At 34.8% G+C, this 21146-nt stretch overlaps 1 protein-coding gene across 1 annotated transcript in view; it reads right to left on the minus strand.

Annotated features, from left to right (window-relative positions):
- Window positions 1-21146, minus strand: part of TARS3 (threonyl-tRNA synthetase 3) — a 38569-nt gene that overhangs the window by 3556 nt on the left and 13867 nt on the right. Inside the window, exons 7-18 of the mRNA XM_036735759.1 lie at window positions 19991-20055; window positions 17954-18032; window positions 17293-17439; window positions 15909-16007; window positions 9914-10080; window positions 8860-9022; window positions 7925-8062; window positions 7213-7290; window positions 7025-7125; window positions 4309-4413; window positions 1264-1336; window positions 837-951 (exon numbers count right to left, since the gene is read on the minus strand). Of these exons, the coding sequence (XP_036591654.1) occupies window positions 837-951; window positions 1264-1336; window positions 4309-4413; window positions 7025-7125; window positions 7213-7290; window positions 7925-8062; window positions 8860-9022; window positions 9914-10080; window positions 15909-16007; window positions 17293-17439; window positions 17954-18032; window positions 19991-20055 (1330 nt within the window). The remainder of the gene's footprint in view (window positions 1-836; window positions 952-1263; window positions 1337-4308; window positions 4414-7024; window positions 7126-7212; window positions 7291-7924; window positions 8063-8859; window positions 9023-9913; window positions 10081-15908; window positions 16008-17292; window positions 17440-17953; window positions 18033-19990; window positions 20056-21146) is intronic.

The following is a 21146-nucleotide window of genomic DNA, read 5'->3' on the forward strand; positions in this document are numbered from 1 at the left end:
TCAGGATTCCTGACTTCAGGGCCAGATCTCTAACCACTATGCCAACCTGCTGCTATATTAGGCTAGTTGTTTTTATTACTTTCAGTAGAAAAGCACTTCTCAAAGTCTCACAGGAAGTAATATCATGTCTACAGGTATACAAATGAAATTGCTTATTTCAGCATCATCTATGCTTATCATTTAAGACTAAGGGTTAGCATTCAACCACTCCCTAAAGAAATACCTTCCCTGATCGTTAAACAATTTCATTTTATATCCAAATCCTCTTTTTTTCATTATTTTAAATCAATACTCCCACTCATACCCCTTAGTCCAATCCATAAAATTTCTTATAAATCAAAAAGGCAAAACAAATGTATTATCCTACTTCCACCAAGTGGCTAAAATGAAGGAATTTGATTTCGTGGAAAAGTTTTTACTTAAAGAATCAACATCCATTAACTAATTTTCTTCATCATTGGATCAGTAATAGCATTCATACAAAAAGTATGTAAGGATTCTTCCAACAAATAAGCAAACAAGCTTCACCTTAGGGTCTATTTAACATAAAACTACTTTTTGCACATCGAAGATATTATCACCAAGTAAAATGATGCCATGCTGATCACTTTATTGGTCATTTAACTGGTCAATTATGGTCACATTATTGGTCATTAAAATACGAGACTAAATCTCGGAAAACTAAATACTTTGCCTTATTCTTGCCTTTTTATTGCTATGAAGCCGAACTCAAAGCAGGTTAATGCCCTTCTAATACATTTCCAAAGGTTCTGAACCTTGTAGAAAATGTCTATGTAACTCAGAGAGTGCAAAGCGTGTGTAAAAATTTATATTACCTAGAATAAAATTATACTGGGCCAGTTGTGCATTTCGTATTTTCTTATTTAGTGTGCAGCTTTGATCTAGATCAACATCAGCCATGAATCCAGCTTCAAAAAATTCCTCAGATATCTAGGGGGAAAATTTCAACAATTATTATAGCACTTATTTTAATAGAAAGTATGCAAAATGGTAGCTTGAATACATCCCAGGATAAATATTATAAGCATAATTCTGAAAAATCTTAAAAAACACCTAAGCCCCATAGTGATTTATTTGCTTTACTACTAGATAGATTTAATTCAATTCAGAACTGGGGCTATGTTCCCAATTACTGAATTAATATAATAATTTTTAACTCTACAGCATTTATAAGCCCTTATGAGAAATACAGGACAAAGTTATTACTATCTAGTGCATGTTAGAAAAAGTTTTTTATCTTGCCTGTTGTGCATATTCTTCACAAGTTGGCCCTACAGGGATTACCATTACTTGACGAGGAGACAGCCAGAAAGGCCTGAAAAATATAAATGATATATTTTTAAAAGAACATTCTTGTTATTTATGCAAATTTCAATAATAAACATGGGACAGAATCTTTAAGGTATTTTAAAATGACCATGTTTGTTATATATTACTTTTTAATTTACCTATCTCTGGATCACTCTGTCATTTACTTTTTTCCTCTTCTTGTTTTTAGGCCACAAAGTGCTACTGAAGAAAAACTAGAAACAATGATACCTCAAAAATCTTTATTTCTGAAAATTCTTTTTCCTACAACTCTGTGAGATAGGAAGCAGTCTGATGCAGGGCAATACTTTTTCTCTTCCTTAATTAAGTCCCCATTCCAATCCCCAGAGAAGCTGTTTCAGACCTTCTCTTTTCTCCTCTCACCTTCCACACCTCTCCCTCTCTCCACCCAGAGGTCAAAGCTCTGGACCTCTCCTTTTACTTTATTGAGGAAAATAAGTTTATTCGATATAAGCTCCCTCTTCTTCTCTTCTTTTCATCTCAAAAATCCTTATCATCCTTACTTCTCTCTTTACTTTTCTCTGATAACAAAGTGACCCTTTTCCTCTCCAAGGCCAAGCCTTCTACATGTGATCTCGGCACCCTTCTTTCCCACCTTCCCTGGCAGACTGCCTCTACCATCACCCCCTCCCAATCTCTTCCCATCTACTAGTTCCTTCTTTGCTACCTACAGACAGGCCCAAAACTCTGCTACCCTTAAAAAACCTTTGCATCCTTCCATTCCTCAAGCTGGCATCCTGTATCTTTCTGCATTTTCTCAGCTAAACTCCTAGAAAAAGATGCCTCTGCGTTATGCTTCCACTTCTTTTTCCCTCACTTGCTTTTCAACTCTTTGCAATCTGGCTTCTGGTTTCAATACTCAACTGAAACTGCTTTCTCCAAATGGGAGGACTTCCAGAAAAATGAAGTCTGAACAAGGAGTTTATCGGTGAAGGGGAGGGAGGAAATGGGATGACAGCTTCTATGTGTTATAGAAGAGGGGCCATGTTATAGCAAAAACAGCACTACGATAGGAAAAGGAGGAGACCTAGGTTTTAGCCCTGGCTCTGCCATTAACTACCTTTGATACCCTGGGCAAATTACAATTACTTGGGGCCTCAGTTTCCTTATCTGAAAAACTGAGTAGTTGTATTAGATAACCTCTGACATCTGTTCTAGCTCAGAAGTTCTACAACCTACGATCTATGTCATCAAATAATGTTTGCTTTTATCCCCAACTAGAATTAAATGTAAACTACCAATTTTCATTTCACACATTTTAAGATGAAAGTCATTGTGGCAGAGCAGATAGAGCTAGATTTGAAGGCAGGAAGACCTGGGTTCAAATTCCACTTCTAGCACATATTGGCTGTGTAACCCAAGGCAAGTCCCTTTAAAGCCCCAGACTTCTCTCTAAGAGTCTAAGCTGCAGAATAGCTGCTGATTTGCATTGGACGAGGGAATTTCCTCAATAGTAGTTCCCTGCACCGATAAAATCACAAGCCTAGGCTCTCTCCCCTCAAAAAAGGCATTTTATGACAGTGACTAGTGGTAACCTACATATACTGGCTAAATGAACATCTGTAGACTGATAGACTAAATTTTATTACAGTTTGGGAAACTATCCAAAACTTGAAACCTAAAACAGTCATATTTGAAAATTCTCATTTCTGCTGACCAGTTAACACAAATATTAGAGTAACAGGGCTTAATAAATGTCAGTGTTCCTTTCTGATTTTCTCTGATACAGTCTTTATTATTTTAAGACATAATTTGGAATACTTTTTTATTATGAAGATGTAGTTACTGTATCATTTCAAACCAATATTTCTCTACTTAAACATGTACTTATAGGAGAAGGGAAGGGGAAAAAAGTAGCACCTACTATGTGCCAGGCACTGTGCCAAGCCCTTTTACAAATATTGTCTCATTTGAGATGCACAACAAACCTGTGAGGTAGAAGCTGTTATTATCATCATTTTACAGTTGAGGAAACTAAGGCAAAAAGCAGGTGTGTGACCTCCCCAGGGTCACACAGCTAGTAAGTGTCTAAGGCCAAATTTGAACTCAGGTCTTCTTGACTCCAGGCCCAGCAATCCATATACTGTACCATCAGCTGCCCCTACATATATGTATAAGATTCTTTTGAAAAAAACATTGTTTATAAATCGCAGTACATGAATATAGTACGTATGTATAGCACCATAAGAAATGATGACTTTGGGGCAGCTAGGTGGCGCAGTGAGTAGAGCATTGGGCCTGGAGTCAGGAGGACCTGAGTTCAAATCTGATCTCAGACACTTGACACATGTACTAGCTGTGTGACCTTGGGCCAAGTCACTTAACCCCAATTGCCTTGCCAAAAAAAAAAAACCAAAAAAACAAGAAATGATGACTTTGAAGAATTCAGAATAGGATGGGAAGACTTTTATGGCCTGATACAGAATGAAGTAACTGGAACCAAGAAAATAATATACACAATAATTACAACCACATAAACAAGAAAGAAAGAAAGGAAAAGAAAGAGAATGTAATATAATTATAACAATTAAACATGACCCTGAAGAAGAGATGAGAAAACACCTCTCTCTTCCTTCTTGGCAGAAGTGGGGGATGAGGGATGTGGTATATTTCATACAATATCAGACTTGGCTCATATGTTGATTGGTTTTGCTACACTGCTTTTCTTTGTTTCTTTTTTCCTTTTTTTTGGAGGCACTCAGGTTAAGTGACATGCCCAAGGTCACATAGGTAGTGTCAAGAGTCTGAAGCCAGATTTGAACTCAGGTCCTCCTGACTCCAGGGCCAGTGCTCTCCTTCTTTTTATGTTTGTTATAAGGAATGGCTTTCTGAGTAAAGTTGTATGAAGAAAGCAGGGGTAGGGAGAACAGAGTGATAGATGTGGAAATGAAGGTAATTTAAAAATAAAAGATAGAAATAACATTTTCAATTAAAAAAATTTTTTCTCTTATCGTTTACCATTTTCCTCCATAGTTTTCTGAAAGAATGGCTATCATTCTCTCTACAGATCCCAGAATAGCTCGATGAATGATCACTGGCCTTGTCTTATCATCACCATCCTTACTGAAATAAAAATTATAGAGTTAGATATTTTTTAATCTTTTAGTAATAATAACTATATTCTTGTCTTCCAGTTTTCTCCTTGACAAAATACGATAAAATGTTAAGTATCTGATATGCACTAAAACCTTTATATATGTACTGTGTTTTATTTGAAAATATGGTTCTCTCTGAAAAAATGTTAGACTCATTTCAGAACACCAGAGTCTGTAATTAAAAAACAAAAAAGAACTGTTTTAATCATAACTTTCTCATAATGAAAAAGTAGTAATAAGGAGTTCAAAAGTTTTCCATCTATTCTGGTATGTGCATTTCAATTATTTTTACAAAAGTTATTTGTAAGAAACATTTTCAAAACAATCTTTGGATAAAACTCTCACTAAAAGGAGAGCTCAATCAATCAAGAAATAAACATTTACTAAGTCCCTACCATGTGCCCAGCACCATTAGGTTCTGGGGATACAAAGCTGAAAGTGAAACTCTCATTCCCAAGAAGCTTACAGATTAATCATGGAAACAATATGTTTATGAATAGTTATATATAAAATGGATACAAAGATACTGAGGGGAAGACATTAGCAAGTAGGAGCACCAGGAAAAGCCTCATGCAGAAATTAGGGATTCTGAGAGACAGATGTCAGGAGGGAGTGCATTCCAGGCATGGGAAACACCAGAGCAAAGAGTGTGAGGAGAAGAGGTGAAGGCAATGGATATAGTCAGCTTTTTCAAGAAGTTTAGTTGAAAAGGGGAAGCAAGCTATAGGACAATAGCTTGTGGAGACAGGAAGGCTGAACTTGAGACTGGTAGAGACCTCAAAGGCCATGTAGTCCAACCCCCTCATTTTACAGAAACTGAAGCCCAAGGAGGTTAGGGTTTGATGTCTTTGTCATTCATTTGCTCTATGCACTAGATTCTCCCTATGTAATGGAACACTTGTCCAAGCATTTATCAATTACAGAATTAGTCACTGACAAGATATACAGAAAATGAGTCAGAAGTTTTAAAATTCAAATTGTTATTCTTGTAGACTCCTCCTAGCACTTTTGCTGTCAAAGAAGAGTGAATGTGTATTCCTGGACTATAAAACAAAGAAAACAATACTGGATTTTTCAATTACTTAATGTTTATAATATAGAATGAAGATGAAAGTCACATGCTTTGATCTTCTACTGCTCCTGATTTCCTAGACTGTCCTTCAATGTTTGTTTGGATAGTATTCTATCTATCAGGCTAGAACAGGTCATGCTAGACTAACCTTACTTTCTATTTTTTTGACAAGGTTACTACATTGGTATATCAAAGGAATGCTATAGAAAGAGCTGGCCTAGTTTTCTGCAAAACATTTGATGAAGTTTCTCAGCCTATTCACATGGAAAAGATGGGGAGATCAATGTTACAGTCAGATGGACTTGGTACTGGTTGGATAGTTGAACTATTATTAGGAGTAGTCATTAATAGACTGAGGTCCAGTTGGAAGGATGTTTCCAGTAAAGTACATCTGGGATACATATTTGACCCACTGCTGTTTACCTTTAATCAACAACTTATATAAAAGCATGCTTCTCAAATGTGTAGATGACACAAAGCTGGAGGGATAATTAACATACTATATGATGCCAAAAAGAACACCAAAAGATCTTGCCCAGCCAAGTCTAATAAGATGAACTTTAAAAAGTCTTACATTTGGATTAAAAAAAATCAACTTCACAAGGACAAAAGGAGTGAGGTGTGGTTAGATAGCAGTTCCTGTTTAAAAATCATGGGGACTTTAGTGGGCGGCAAGCTCAATTTGAAACAACAGTTTAATATAAATATCTAAAAAGCTAATACAACCTTAGGCTGAATTGAAAGGTCTGATTTCCAGATATAAAGAGATGACAGTCCTCCTGTATTCTGTCCTAGTCAGAGTATTGCTAATATAATTTAGGCTGCATTAAGATAAGCATTGTGTTCAACACGAGGGAGATGATAATCTTGCTGAAGCTTGTTGGACTAAATTTGGATTGCTATCCAGATGTGGACACTTCATTTCAAGAAGGATGTTGATAACATAACATAAGCTCTCTAGGCCTCAGTTTCCTTATATGTAAAATCATAAGTCTGGACAAGCTGACCTCTAAGGGATGTCATAATTCTAAGTTTATGTGTATAACCAATTAGATAAAGGAGTCATAAGTAACATTTAAATAAATATATCTATATGACAATTTTATTTTATAAAAATGGAATTTCCATTGAAATGGTGTCATGCAAAAATTGTATATCTAAAACTAAATGTGGTTGAATTTATAAAGAATGATCAAGCATAATTCAGGTTATAAGTTTGAGGGATAGAAGATATGTTGGTATGGCTTATCACTAAGCTGGAATAGGGTGGAAGGAAAGAAAATAGGCTAGCTCTAACATGTTTATTTTAAGTGATAAAGAGAATCGTCAATCAAAAAATTGGCATTTATGAAGAACCTACCATATATCAGGTGAGGCAGTAGGCCCAGTTTTTGTTTTAATAAGTAACAAAGAGACTGTCATCATTCAAATGACAATTAAAATCAACAATAAAATGAAAACCAATTAAAATTATTATAGTACTTATGATAGTAATTGAGCTACTCACCTAACATATGTAAGGTTAAATCTGATGGGTAGTTGGAAATCAAGCTGAATAGTGCCACATTGGTGGTACCTGCCAATGGCATCTTTGATTTTTATATCAATCTGTAAATTAAATTATTTTTTTAAGATACAAGGATTTTTTAACCGACATTTCAAAAGTCATTTGAGAAGTAATTTTACTTTACTTACTTTAGGCCCATAAAATGCTCCATCTCCTGGGTTTAATTTCCATGGCTCTCCAAATTCCTCTAAGCTGTTTTGAAGTTGCTAATATTAAAAAAAAAAAAGAACCGAACATTGTAACCCCTTACTACATTATAGATTTACTTTTTCCATGTATTATGCAGGAAGCTTCAAAATATATTTTATTGAATATGAATGTCACTTATGAGGTTAAGCAAGAATCACTGAAGTAAAGAATGTGCCTAATATGTATATGATTTATTTTAGTACAACTTAGTATGACTAAAAATAAATTTAAGCAGTAAAAATTTTAGCTAGAAAAAAGATAAAATAGAATACCCTTAATAATTTTTATGCTGAATGATAAAAGAGTAATAAGCATTGTATTCTTGGTTTTTTAAATACAAAGAAAGTTAAACCTGCATGAAAAGAAGACTCTATAAAATAAATATTTTAAAATCAACTCTCCTGATTCAAAAGCTTTATGTTACTTTAAAACTTGGATAAATACGAAACAGTATACTGGTGATCTACAACCGAGTAAACTCCCATGATGTGTATGACAGCCCACAAACCATCTAGCCTGGGGTAATCCAGTCCTATAAACAATTAGCAGTGGAAAAAGAAACTATAATTGAAAAAAAAGTCTATTACAAAGTGATGAGGACTCATAAGGAACTAACATAAAAGGAAATGGCAAACGCTTTTTGGTTTATACCTTTTCAGCTTGGTCCCACATTTCAATTTCTCCTAGGAAGTTTTCAGGCCGTGTAGAAAAATTTAATTGAAAGGAAAACCCAAACACTGTATAAACTGCTTGTAAAAACTCTAAGCATCCTTTCATTTCTTCTTCAATCTGAAATTTAACCAAATGGTGAAATTAAAATAGACACCCTATGTTAAGCATTGCTACCTATTTTTTCCCTCAAAACTACTGAAATATTTTTGAAATTAGAAAAATGTCAAAAACTGCAGCATGTTTCTAGACAATACATTTTATCACTCTACTAAAATTATACACCTTACTGAAATTATTTTTGGGCAGCTAGGTGGTGAGGTAGATAGAGGAAGTCAGGAAGACTTAAGTTCAAATCTGCCCTCAGATACTTACTAGCTAACCTAGTGTGACCCTATGTGAGCCACTTAACCCTGTTTGCCTCAGTTTCATCATCTGTAAAATGAGCTGGAGAAGGTACATGGCAAAAAACCCTAGTATCTTTGCCAAGAAAACCCCAAATGGGGTCACAAAGAGTTGGATATGACTGAAACAACTGAACAACTAAAATTACTTGTTACTGAAGAGACTTTAGTTAGTAATTGGGTTTATTAAAAAATACATAAAAGTAACAGTGCCTTTATGAGATAAAATTTCTAAGAAGCCTCTACTAAATGTTAATCTTTCTATGCTTCACAATTTCATTATTATTGATGTTTATATCTCAGAAAATGAGCTTTTAATTATAAATAATTCAGGAAAACAACAAATAATTGATACAAACATACACAAAAACCTCCCATGTGTTCTATTAGAACAATTAAAATTAAATAGTTACTATTTTAGAAGGAAACTGAAGAGAAATTAACAAAGCAGGTGAAAATTATAGAATAGATTACTACTCTATCAATTCAGCTTGGCTTTGTATTTTTGCTCACTTGCTCCATCATGCAGAAGATGTGTGCATCATCCTGCTGGAATCGTCTGACACGTGTTAAACCACTTAAAGTTCCGGACAGCTCGTTCCGATGAAGAACTCCAAAATCAGCTAGTCTGATGGGCATTTCCCTCCACGAATGTGGACGATGAGCAAAGATCAGACTAAGACAGATGCAATTACGTGAAGATTATATATAGCACAGAAAAATAAAGTGACTTTCTAAAGACTATCTGCCTAAAATTGGAATTCAAGAATTCCTCAATCTGCTTCAAGGACACAAACAAGATAATGATACCCATTTCTTATGAGCCTTACTGAATCATATGTCATAGCACCAGATTGAGGGAGAAAGAGCCATATTAAATATATAGCCAAAAGGATCCCTCTTCCTCAGAGAGCATGTCTAACTCCCCACTGTCTCAACAAATAAAGGACATAACTCCATCTTCCTAGAATGGCCCAATTATTCTGCAAAGTATCATTTCAGACCCCATTAAGTATTTCAACTGAGCCTCATAGTAGCCTTGAAGCTATTGATTGGGAGTCAAATGTCATCTTAACCATCTCATCTACAGAGAGAGAGAGAAAGAGAGAGAGTTAGAATGGAAGCAACTTGAAAGTAGATATTGTTCCATGTTTTGGTCTTTGAATCATCAATGCCTAGCACGGTGCCTGATACATAGTGGATGCTTAATAAATGCTGGTTGATTGAAAAAATTTCAAGTATAGAAAATAAAAAATTATTTCCTAAGGTGCAACCATCAAAACAAAAACTTCAAACTTTCCAGTTAACTATTCTACTCCTGCCAGTGACTAAGTGTAGTTTAAAGTAAAAGTTGTGAAATGAAATAAATCAATACAAATTTTATCAAGAATTATTTTTAAAAGGACCTCTTTAGAGCAAACCCAACAAATATAACCTCTTTAGAACAAACCCAACAAATATAACACAATAAATGTAAGGTTGTATCTACATGTATACAAAGATACATAAACTTGAATACTCATTTGAAATAAGCATGGACATTTGAAATTAGATTGAAAATACTAACCAGTGCCCTGGACAGTTCATGGGTTTAAGTGCAAATGTCTCCTTCTCAATATCAAAAGAAAACATGTTTTCACTATAATGCTGCCAGTGGCCTGATGTTTCCCAGAGTTTACAATTGTAGACATTAGGAGACACCACTTCTGTAAAATTACGCCGATGATATTCCTCCTATGAAATATGTTAATTTAAAGAAAATAATTAAGGAGCAAATCTCTTTCAAGCAAAGTAAGACTAGCAATGTACCATTTTTATCACTTATGATCATATCTGACATTAATCATTGGCTAAATGAGCCCTGACATTAAGGTTCAGTAAAATACTGTTTATCCAAATTTCAAATGATGAGAAAAACTGTACTTTACACTATTTTTTATAAGAAGGGATGAATTACAAGTACACAAGAAGACCTTAGGAATTCATTTTTTACCATGGCGAAGGTTTTTTTTTTAATTGGCATGTCAACCAACATATTAATTGCTTTGCCAACATATGCATCTTTCCACACCCAAAGTTCCCCACCTCTCCAATGCAAGGAGGAAGGTACATTTTTTAGAGAATAATTTTTCTTTTACATCAACTACCAAAGTACAAGATAGGGTCAATATGGATTAAACCCAATATCCCACACATACCACATCTACAGTACTCTACAATGATTATTAGTGTTCACGATGATGACTCGAAGGTCAAAATGATAATGAAGATCCTGATATGATTTTTGAAGTTTATAAAAATATTAAATTATATCTGTTACTGCCTATGTTAAGCATTTTGTTGTAATCTAATTCTTTAAAACAAAAGCCCATCTGTGGGTTTCTATATATGCTAATTTTCAATGAACCAGAATAGCAATTAATAACAAACTTTTTCTCTGACTATTCTGTATAAAAAAAATTACTTTATGTTCTTTAGTTTGTGGCCAAGATTCATTATAACTAAATTCCATAGTCTTTGCTATTTTCCAATTTTAATTGAAAAATTTTAAACTATGAAAATGTAAATAGTAAGGGTTCATTACCTAAAGGTAGAAGGCTCTCCCCATATATGTGGTAATAATGATTAATAACAGATGTTAATAACTGACATTTACATGGCATTTTAAAAACACTTCATATACATTATCTTATTTGATCAATAAATGAAGTCTACCAGAGAACACATTTCCTAACAACTCTCATTATGGAATCATTAGAAATGACAGTTAGCTCTAGAGAAGATCTTTATCTTGAATCCTTTTTTGTTTTTAAAACAAGAAGGCCTGAGCATGCCGGCCTTTCAGGCAACATGTATGATGAAATATTCTAAACCTCTATACCTAATGAAGAATATTTTTCTTTTCTTTTTTTTTTTTGCATGGAAAGTACTATTAAATCCTATCAAATTTTGTTTAAGGGTCTACTATTTGCAAAATGTCATACTGCTCCTGTTTAATGGTTCCTTACTGTCTAATGAGTAAATTTCAGACTCCTTTGCTGCCACTCAAGGGCATGATTCTACAATCACACTACCTCTCCAGTGTTGATCTCATAATAAACTCCCCTTTATGTACTCTAAGATCCAGATGAACTGGACTATTTTCCAATCATGTTTTCCCAGCTCCATGTTTGTTCACCCCGTTATCTATGCCTCAGATGTTCTTCTTTCTTTCTTATCCATTTAAGTCCAAGTCAAATGCTACCTACTTTTGAAGGCTTCCTTGACTTTGTTATCAGTAATGACTTTGACTCACTTTATTTGCACTTTTCTAATATACTCATGTATTATTTTGTATTCTAGTTTTTTTGTGTATGTGAATACATCTTCTTATTAAACTAAACTCCACAAAGACCAGGTCCATAGATTATTTAAACTTTTGCACTTCACCCAGTGCCTAGCACAGTACATTATATATAATGTACACTTAAAATTTTTTTGAATGGGGGGGGTGGAGCCAAGATGGTGGCTAGAAAGCAGGGACTTGCTTGAGCTCCCCCCCAGGCCCCTCCAAACAATATATAAAAAATGGCTCTGAACAAATTCTAGAACTGTAGAACCCACGAAATAGCAGAGGGGAGCAGGGCTCCAGCCCAGGACAGCCTGGATGGTCGCAAGGTAAGGTCTATTGCAGGGAACTGGGAGCAGAATGGAGCAGAGCCCAGAGTGAGCTGCACCTGGACCAACCAGACCAGGAGCCAGGAGGAACAGGCCCTAGCGCCCTGAATCAGTGAGCTGTGGCAGTTACCAGACTTCTCAACCCACAAACACCAAAGACAACAGAGAAGGCTAGTGGGAAAAACTGTGTGTGTATGTGGGGGCGGGGGGGGGGACAGAGTGAAAAGAGTTCACCATTTGGCCACCACCCCAGGGCAGCGGAAGTGGTGCAGCTCTAAGGCTGCTTACAGAGCTACAGGGGCAGTTGCCTCTGGCCCCAGGCCCACCTGCTGGGAGGAATTAAGTGGCAGATCTGAGCAGGAGTGCAGAGCCAGCTTAGATCTGAGGACAGTCCGGGTTGGCAGTTCTTGGGGGAGGAGTAGCGCTGGTGTGGCAGAGCTTGCTCTGTAGAAATAGCTCTGAAAACAACAGCGCAGCCCCTCAAGCTTGGAACAAAGTACTCTTTACTCTACAAGCAGTCATACCCCAAAGAAAAACTCAAGGGTCAAGTAAGTTGCCTGGGAACATGAACAGGCAGCAAAAACAGACTCAGATTCAGACTCAGACTTTGGAATCTTTCTTTGAAGACAAAGAGGACCAAAACATACAGCCAGAAGAAGTCAACAAAGTCAAAGAGCCTACATCAAAAGCCTCCAAAAAAAAAACATGAACTTGTCTCAGACCATGGAAGAGCTCAAAAAAGATTTGGAAAAGCAAGTTAGAGAAGTAGAGGAAAAATTGGGAAGAGAAATAAGAGTGATGTTAAAAAACCATGAAAAACAAGTCAATGACTGGCTAAAGGAGACCCCCCAAAATACTGAAGAAAATAAGACCTTAAAAAATAGAATAACTCAAATCGCAAAAGAGTTCCAAAAAGCCAATGAGGAGAAGAATACCTTGAAAGGCAGAATTAGCCAAATGGAAAAGGAGGTCCAAAAGACCACTGAAGAAAATATTACCTTAAAAATTAGATTGGAGCAAGTGGAAGCTAGTGACTTTATGAGAAATCAAGATATTATAAAACAGAACCAAAGGAATGAAAAAATGGAAGACAATGTGAAATATCTCACTGGGAAAAACACTGACCTGGAAAATAGATCCAGGAGAGATAATTTTAAAATTATTGGACTACCTGAAAGCCATGATCCAAAAAAGAGCCTAGATATCATCTTTCAAGAAATTATCAAGGAGAATTGCCCTGATATCCTAGAGCTATATGTATATATATATGTGTGTGTGTGCATATGTATATATATATATATATATATATATATATATATATATATATATATATATATATATAGACAGAGGGCACAGGGTGAGTTGAATATGAAGGGATGATATAAAAAAATAAAATTAAGGGAGAGAGGAATATATTGAGAGAGGGAGAAAGGGAGAGATAGAATGGGGTAAATTATCTCACATAAAAGTGGCAAGAAAAAGCAGTTCTGTAAGAAGGGAAGAGGGGGCAGGTGAGGGGGAATGAGTGAATCTTGCTCTCATTGGATTTGACCTGAGGAGGGAATAACATACACACTCAATTGGGTATCTTACCCAACAGGAAAGAAGGAGGAAGGAGATAAAAAAGGGGGGATGATAGAAGGGAGGGCAGATAAGGGGAGGAGGTAATCAAAAACAAACACTTTCAAAAAGGTACAGGGTCAAGGGAGAAAATTGAATAAAGGGGGATAGGCTAGGAAGGAGCAAAATATAGTTAGTCTTTCACAACATGAGTATTGTGGAAGGGTTTTACATAATGATACACATGTGGCCTATGTTGAATTGCTTGCCTTCTTAGGGAGGGTGGGTGGGGAGGGAAGAGGGGAGAGAATTTGGAACTCAAAGTTTTAAGAACAGATGTTCAAAAAAAAAGAGTTTTTGCATGCAACTAGGAAATAAGATATACAGGCAATAGGGCATAGAAATCTATCTTGCCCTAAAAGAAAGTAAGGGAAAAAGGGATGGGGGGGGGAGTGGGGTAACAGAAAGTGAGGGCTGCCTGGGGAACAGGGCAACCAGAATATATACCATCTTGGAGTGGGGGGAGGATAGAAATGGGGAAAAAATTTGTAATTCAAACTCTTGAGAAAATCAATGCTGAAAACTAAAAATATTAAATAAATTAAATAAATAAATTTAAAAAATTTTTTTTGAATGGATGCTTTTACAAGTCACTCTCTTAGCTCTAAGAGGTGAATTCTTAACCAAGCAAGGGATAGACACAATCACAAAAAATAAAAGACCATTTTGATTGTATGAAATTAAAAAGTTTTTACACGAATAAAATCAATGTGACAAGAAAAAGGGAAACTGTCAATTAGGAAAAACCGTTTTCTACCAATTATCTTTGATAAAGGTATGATATCAAAGATATACAGGGATCTAACACAAATCTATATGACAAAGAACCATTGCTGGGTGGGTAAGTGAATAAACAATTCTCAAAAGAAAAATTTGAAACTGTTATAATTATATTCAAGATTGTTCTAGATCACTCTAAGACAACATGTGATTTTATGTCAAACCCAAGAAACTGGCAAAAAAAGACATAAGCTGGAAATAGTTAATGTTGGAGAGACTTCCAGAAGACAAGTACATACATCAACATACTGTTGATGGAGCTGTGCATTGGAATCATTATGGAAAAGAAATTTGGAATTATGCTAAGAAAGTAAAAAAAAAAAATGTCCATACTCTTTAACCCAGGGATCCCACTGTTAGGCATATATTCCAAGGAGGTTAAAAAAATGTTTCATATATACCAACATATTCAACACAGCACTTTTTTGTAATAAAAAATAATTGGAAACAAAAGTAGATATCCATAGATTAGGGAATACTAATAGGAAATAAACAGTAGTCTGTGAATGCAGTGGAACATTACCATTCATAAACAATAAATATGAAGAATATAGGGATATATGGGGAGAATTACATGAACTGAAGGGAAGTGAAGTAAGCTGAAGCAGGAAAACAATAAACATAGTGACTATATCGATGAAAACAGCAACAACAAAAGCAAAAGTGAACACTGTATAATTATAATAGCCAAGCTTGGCTCCCAAGAAGAGATGAGCAAATGTACTTCCCTCCCTTCTTTGCAGACATGGGGAACTATGGATGCAGAACTTTGCATATACTTTCAGACTCTACTAATGTGTCAGTTTATTTTGCTGAGTCACTTTTCCTCTCTTTTATTCTTTGTTACGAGAGATGACCTTTTAGGTGGATAAAAGAGAGAGATACATTTTGAAATGAAGACAATATAAAAACAAAAAATGTCAAAAAAATTTTAAAGGCACTATGCGAGGCAAGAGATACAAAGATGAAATGAGACAATGACCTAATCTATCATTGTGCTTAATGAATATAACTGTAATCTTTGATTTTGTATATAGGTTTTAGATAAAATTTAGAAAATATATGTTTAGGAAATATCCAAACATTTACATTTTTCTTAGGGAACATAAACATGCTTCCATTTTTAAAAAATCACAGAGCAAACTCTTGAGATTGAACTTTAGATGACCTAAATTCTAATCCTGGCTCTGGTTCCACCTATGTAAGCTTGGGCACAACACCTTACCTACCTAGCTCTCAGTTTCCTCATCTGTAAAATTAGGGAGGTGACCTACAAGATCTTGAAGGTCCTTTTTAACTTTAGATCCTATGATGACATATTAGCCTGAAAATCACTAACGTGTTCAAAACAGAATTCATGAAAGTAGTTCGGAATTTTTCATTAACTATGTTTACTAAAAAAGGAAAATGAAGTGTAAAGACACTAATATTTTAAAGTTTATATAGCTAAAATAAAGATACAAAATGCTAACAAAGCAATATTAGAAAATAATAAATCTACTTACTTTTATAAAATCCACAAGTGTATTATAGATAAAAGCTCCTCTTGGAAGGAAAAAACAGCTTCCTGGGCTCAGATCATGAAAAAAGAAAAGTTCTTGTTCCTACATAAAACAATCATTTTCAAGCTTAGACCTTTAAAAAATTTGAATACTTGTAATATACTAGGGACAAAACAGAAAATTTCTACTGCATAATCCATGCTTCTCACACACTGCTGAAACATATGGTCCCACATATGAAAAAGTAACTCCTTTTTAACAGTTTAAAACTGGATTTTCTTTGCATTGCTAAGCTTTCATTTTCTCTTTTCTTTAATTTTCTTATATATTTCTAGTTTTCTTACTTTTCAATGCCTGATATGTATTTTGTGAAGAAATTATTTATCACAAAGTATTTTGAAGGAAACATAATCACTACCCAACAAATTCAGATTGAAATGGTTTCTTGCACAAGGCAGATCCTAAGTAGAACGTACCTCATCAGGGGTAAACATTATGTAGAATAATTTTAATTATTCAAAAATAAGGCTTTTAAAAGAGACAAACACAATTTTAAAAGTGCAATAAGTAAATATGCAGGGATAGTTGATACAATATAGGATGTTAATTTGAATAGCAAGGAGAGAAAGTGGAGTGGGACAGGGATAGTAAGGCAGGTACAGGAATTAGTTTGTCCTTTTGGAAGTCAAACAAGGGGGGAAAATAGAAGACGAAGATTATTGTAAAAGAACTTAGCTTTACATGACATATTTTAGGCCTACCAATGGTGATATGATTGTTGTTTGTCCTTCATTTTGAAGAGGACCAATGACATCACAGGGTGATGTCTTGACTCAAGCATGAATTGGATTTAAGTGAGGCAGAGTTGTGCAAAGTCATCAGCCTCAGTCGCTCTTCATGAGTCATCAAAGCCCAGCAGCAAGACAAAAGTCAAGATAACTGGCAGTGGCCCAGAATGCAGTGGATGACCTTGGTGTCTTCCATGTCTGACCAAGTTCTAAGTGCTCCACAGCACCTGCTTCAGCTGCCTTCATGGCGGTTCCAACAAATTGTTCTTATCTGCCCATTCCACTGGGGGAAGTCTTCACGTGCTTGGGGTAGACATTCCCCTAACTCACCAATGGGTTTTAGGCCTGTCTGTTACCCTCAACCTGGTTTAGCCCGTCTGCCAAGATGGTTTACTGGGGTGTGGCTACTGCACATGCTATACCTTCTTGGAGCCACGGGTGAGAGCTGAGTGCCAGGGGGACACCAAAGATGGATGAGCAGGCCTGAGAAGGATGCAGCAATCCCTCACACCAGTGGTGCTAGTCCTCCCTGAATAGTCCATACATCCCATTAAAACTAATGTTACTGTATTAGTAGCAATTATTTCTTTGAGGCATACCTTTCCAATTTTCCTATGATCTTTGTTTTTTGCTTCCTCTTGGAACTTTTCCCATGTTTTCATCATCTTATTATCAGGAAAGGATATTCCATAGATCCTCTGCAAAGTCTCCATATCAGCCCTTCCTTCCCAATAGGTTGAGGAATTCTAAGATTCAAACAAGAAAGAATGTATATTTTAGTAACTATAACAAACATTTATTGAGAAATAAAACTATTTTTAATATGTTCACAATTTTCTAACTGTGATACTGATACCGAGACTGTGCAAGAGGCTTTTCCTGTAGCATTTTTTTTATTCAGTCAAATTCTCTTGGGGCATAAGCCCCAAAGAGATAAAAAATAAAGAGGTGCTATATATATCAAAATATTACAACAATTAATGCTAAATTATATGATGCAATATCATGAAATAATATACCAAGAGAGAAACAGATACTATACATAGTATTTGCATTAATGTGAAAAGAGAACAATTATAAAAATTAGCCAAATAAAAATTTCACAAGATTTAAAATTACATTATTCCCCAAAGCAAATGCAAAAACCAATAAGGAAAATAAAACATTTTAAAGTACTAGGGTGGGAAAATTTTTTAAAAAATATGACAGCCATCTTTTAATTAGTCTTCAGTTAATATTATTAGAAATATAAATGCTTACCTTAAATATTTTTATGGCTTTAATTTTTCCAGTATGTCTTACATGTGGACCTCTGCAAAGATCAATCAGTGGACCACACCTATAATGCAATTATTGAGATATTCAGGCAGAGTTATTGTTATTTTGGCTACTCAGTATACATATACACCACCACATGTTTTATTGCATTGGCTTTAACATACTTGTAAAGCATCATTATAGCAATTTTTTGTTGTTGCACAGACTTCATTGTTTTTTTCTCAATCTTTCGAATAAAAGTCTATGTAGAAAATTTTAATGTCTAGTAGGAAGAAAGTAATGATTTAACCTAAACCTAGAAAGCCATCTCCTAGTCTATACTTACCTGCCTGAAACCAAAAACTATAGCACACCCTACAAGATACACAACCTGTGTAAACAAAGCAAACATGTAGAGTTTGAAATTCCATAACCCAGTCCTTCAGTCATTCTAAAATTATAAAAGCACTTTTCCTATACCACATGAATTTCTAAAACCAACCAATCAACCAAATGACACTTCTTAAGTGCCTCCTATATGCCAGGCACTGGGCTAAGCACTAGAAAACTTCTAGAAGTTTCCTGTGATATCATCTCTTCCAACTCCCCACTTGAAAGAAGAGGAAACTGAAGCCCAGACGAGTTAAGTGGCTCATCCAAAATCACACAGGCAGAGTAGCAGAGTCAGGATTTGAACCTACACCTTATGACTCCAGTCCAAAACACATTCCATGATGCTTCTATGAGGCCAAATACACCAGGGTCAGATTGCATGAAGAAGAAAACATCCCTTTGACAATAAACTTTGAGTTTTACTGTTTTATATCAAAGATAATGAAGTTCCTTGAAGAGTTTACTGCTCTCTAGTTTACTGAAATATGACCAATATATGGCCAATAGTAATTTATACATGGAAATTAAATTATCAGAGCAGAGAATACTAGCACTAAAACCTGTTTGTGCTAGGTAATCAGTCCATGACAAGCATCACATGTTTATATTTTATGACTAGGGATTATTTATTCTTTTAACCCCAGTTCTCTTATAAGTTGGTATCTATGTCTGGACCAATTTCTAGAAACAAACTTTTCAAAACACGTATTGAACTTTAAGTATACAGAAAGGAAGCAAAATGGAGTGGGAAGACCCAGTGTTATAAAATCTGTGAATTTTTAAAATAATGTAAAGAAAAGATGTATATTGACAATTCTAAATAGTTCCATAGTTAGTAAGGCTCAGGCTATTTCTAGTAAGATCACCAAATCTAAGGCAATGCAAACTCTTTCCTGTGTAAAATGATGAAATGGAAGAAAACTATAAAACAGATTTTATAGCTTCAAAGTCAATACCAAAGCTATCACCAAAGCAAGAAGGAAGGCTGGAAAGATGGAAAGAAGTGACTTCTACAGGGAAAGCTTACAGATGATTGTCAACTCATCTTGTTCACTGTCTGGTGTTGTACCACATGCTGGGAAGTGGAGATAGGTCCATGCCAAGTATTCTACAGATCTCCTGCTTACCCAGGTGTGCCAACTGTGTATCAGTTCCCTTATTCAAAAGCTCCTAGTTTTCAGTATTTTAAGATGGAAGGAACCTTAGAAATCATATAGTCCAACCCTCTCATATTATAACTACACTTATTTTTATAAACTGTAATAAAACATCTAGCCCACTTAGGGAACACAGTTGCAGCTACCAGAAAAGAAGCAGCTAAATTTAAGAACTAAAAAGGAGGCTTTCTAATTTTACCCAATAAATGAAGGAGGAGCATGGAAACACTCTACAGTGATGACATTTTTGAGGCCTTGCCTAGGCGTGCATAATAATATAGCATTATTTTAAACTACATATAATTTTTTTCATGAATCCATTTTGAACACATAAAGACAGGTTTTTTTTGTTTAAGTGGGTCTTTAATAAATGGTAGTAATTTAACAGAACAGAGTTAAGAACAGGATGCCTTAAGAGGGACATTTTTCTAGTGCTTCCCAAAAATGAAGTATTTAGTAATGCACTGTTTGTTAATTATGTGCCCTTTACCTGTATACTGTAGTAGTTGGGGTGTCAACCTTCTCATTCAGGATTCGGCATTTAAATTTATTATACTACAAAGGAAAAATGCATATTAGCACATAAACTATTTAAGTAAAAACAGCTGTATTCAAGAAAAAAATAATACATTGAATATAGAAAAAAAGTCAAAGGGTGAAGCTTCATTATTAATTTATCTAAATATAAATGAACATCAAAAAATTAATGGCAAAACTATTTATTAGTACTGTTCTGCCTTCATTTCTGCATGGTACAAGGTATAGTAAAAATCTATTTGATGCTATGAAAGGAATAATTTATCAGTGTTAATTTGGTTTCATACCTACAAATTTTAAGGAAAATACTCAGCAAATTTTCCCCCTATTAAAATTTTATTGGGCTACGGTCCTTAAAGCATCCATAACATATACATTAACAAGCAGAATATTGAGACTATTTTCCAACCCAAATAAACAAATTCTTTACTCATTGTACAATATTTGGAATATAAGACCAATGATTTTTTAATGTACAATTTAAAAAATAAAATTATCAATATTTATAAACAAAGATGTCATAGGAACATATAGATACAAATGAAAGGCAGGGATTGCCAGATTTATGCCTAACATAATTTAAAAGAAAAGCAACAAGAAAATCCAGCAAAAATAGCAAAACCTGAGATTACATATTAAATTATAAAAATAGTTGAATAAAGACAGTGTCCTTGCAAAGTTAAAATAAGCTATAAAAACACACAAAAATTATCTACCTGACTCTTTATCTACCTGCCTCTCTATAAGAAATAAAATTAAGTCCCAAACAGGGAAGAATGCGTGACCCTTTAATCCAATGATTTTAATTTACTTAATTTTACATTGGCAGTTTAATCCTTTCAACGACTTTCTTTCCACTACTAGCTACATAAAGCTAGATTGGTGCCATGGATAGATACCCCTCTCTTACCTATTTTTTAGAATTATCAGGAAATACATGGGTAGGTAAATGCAGAAGTTACTGGTTCTGTTCATTTACCCACAAAACCCATTGTCAAACAATCTGAAAAAAATATTTCAGGAGTTATAGAAATCAGGGTTGGGTTTTCTTTTTTGCAATATTGTTAAGACATTTGCATTATTCTTAAATGCATGAGTTGGACACTTCT

This window comes from Trichosurus vulpecula, chromosome 8 (assembly GCF_011100635.1).
Source record: "Trichosurus vulpecula isolate mTriVul1 chromosome 8, mTriVul1.pri, whole genome shotgun sequence".
Lineage (NCBI taxonomy): Eukaryota > Metazoa > Chordata > Mammalia > Diprotodontia > Phalangeridae > Trichosurus > Trichosurus vulpecula.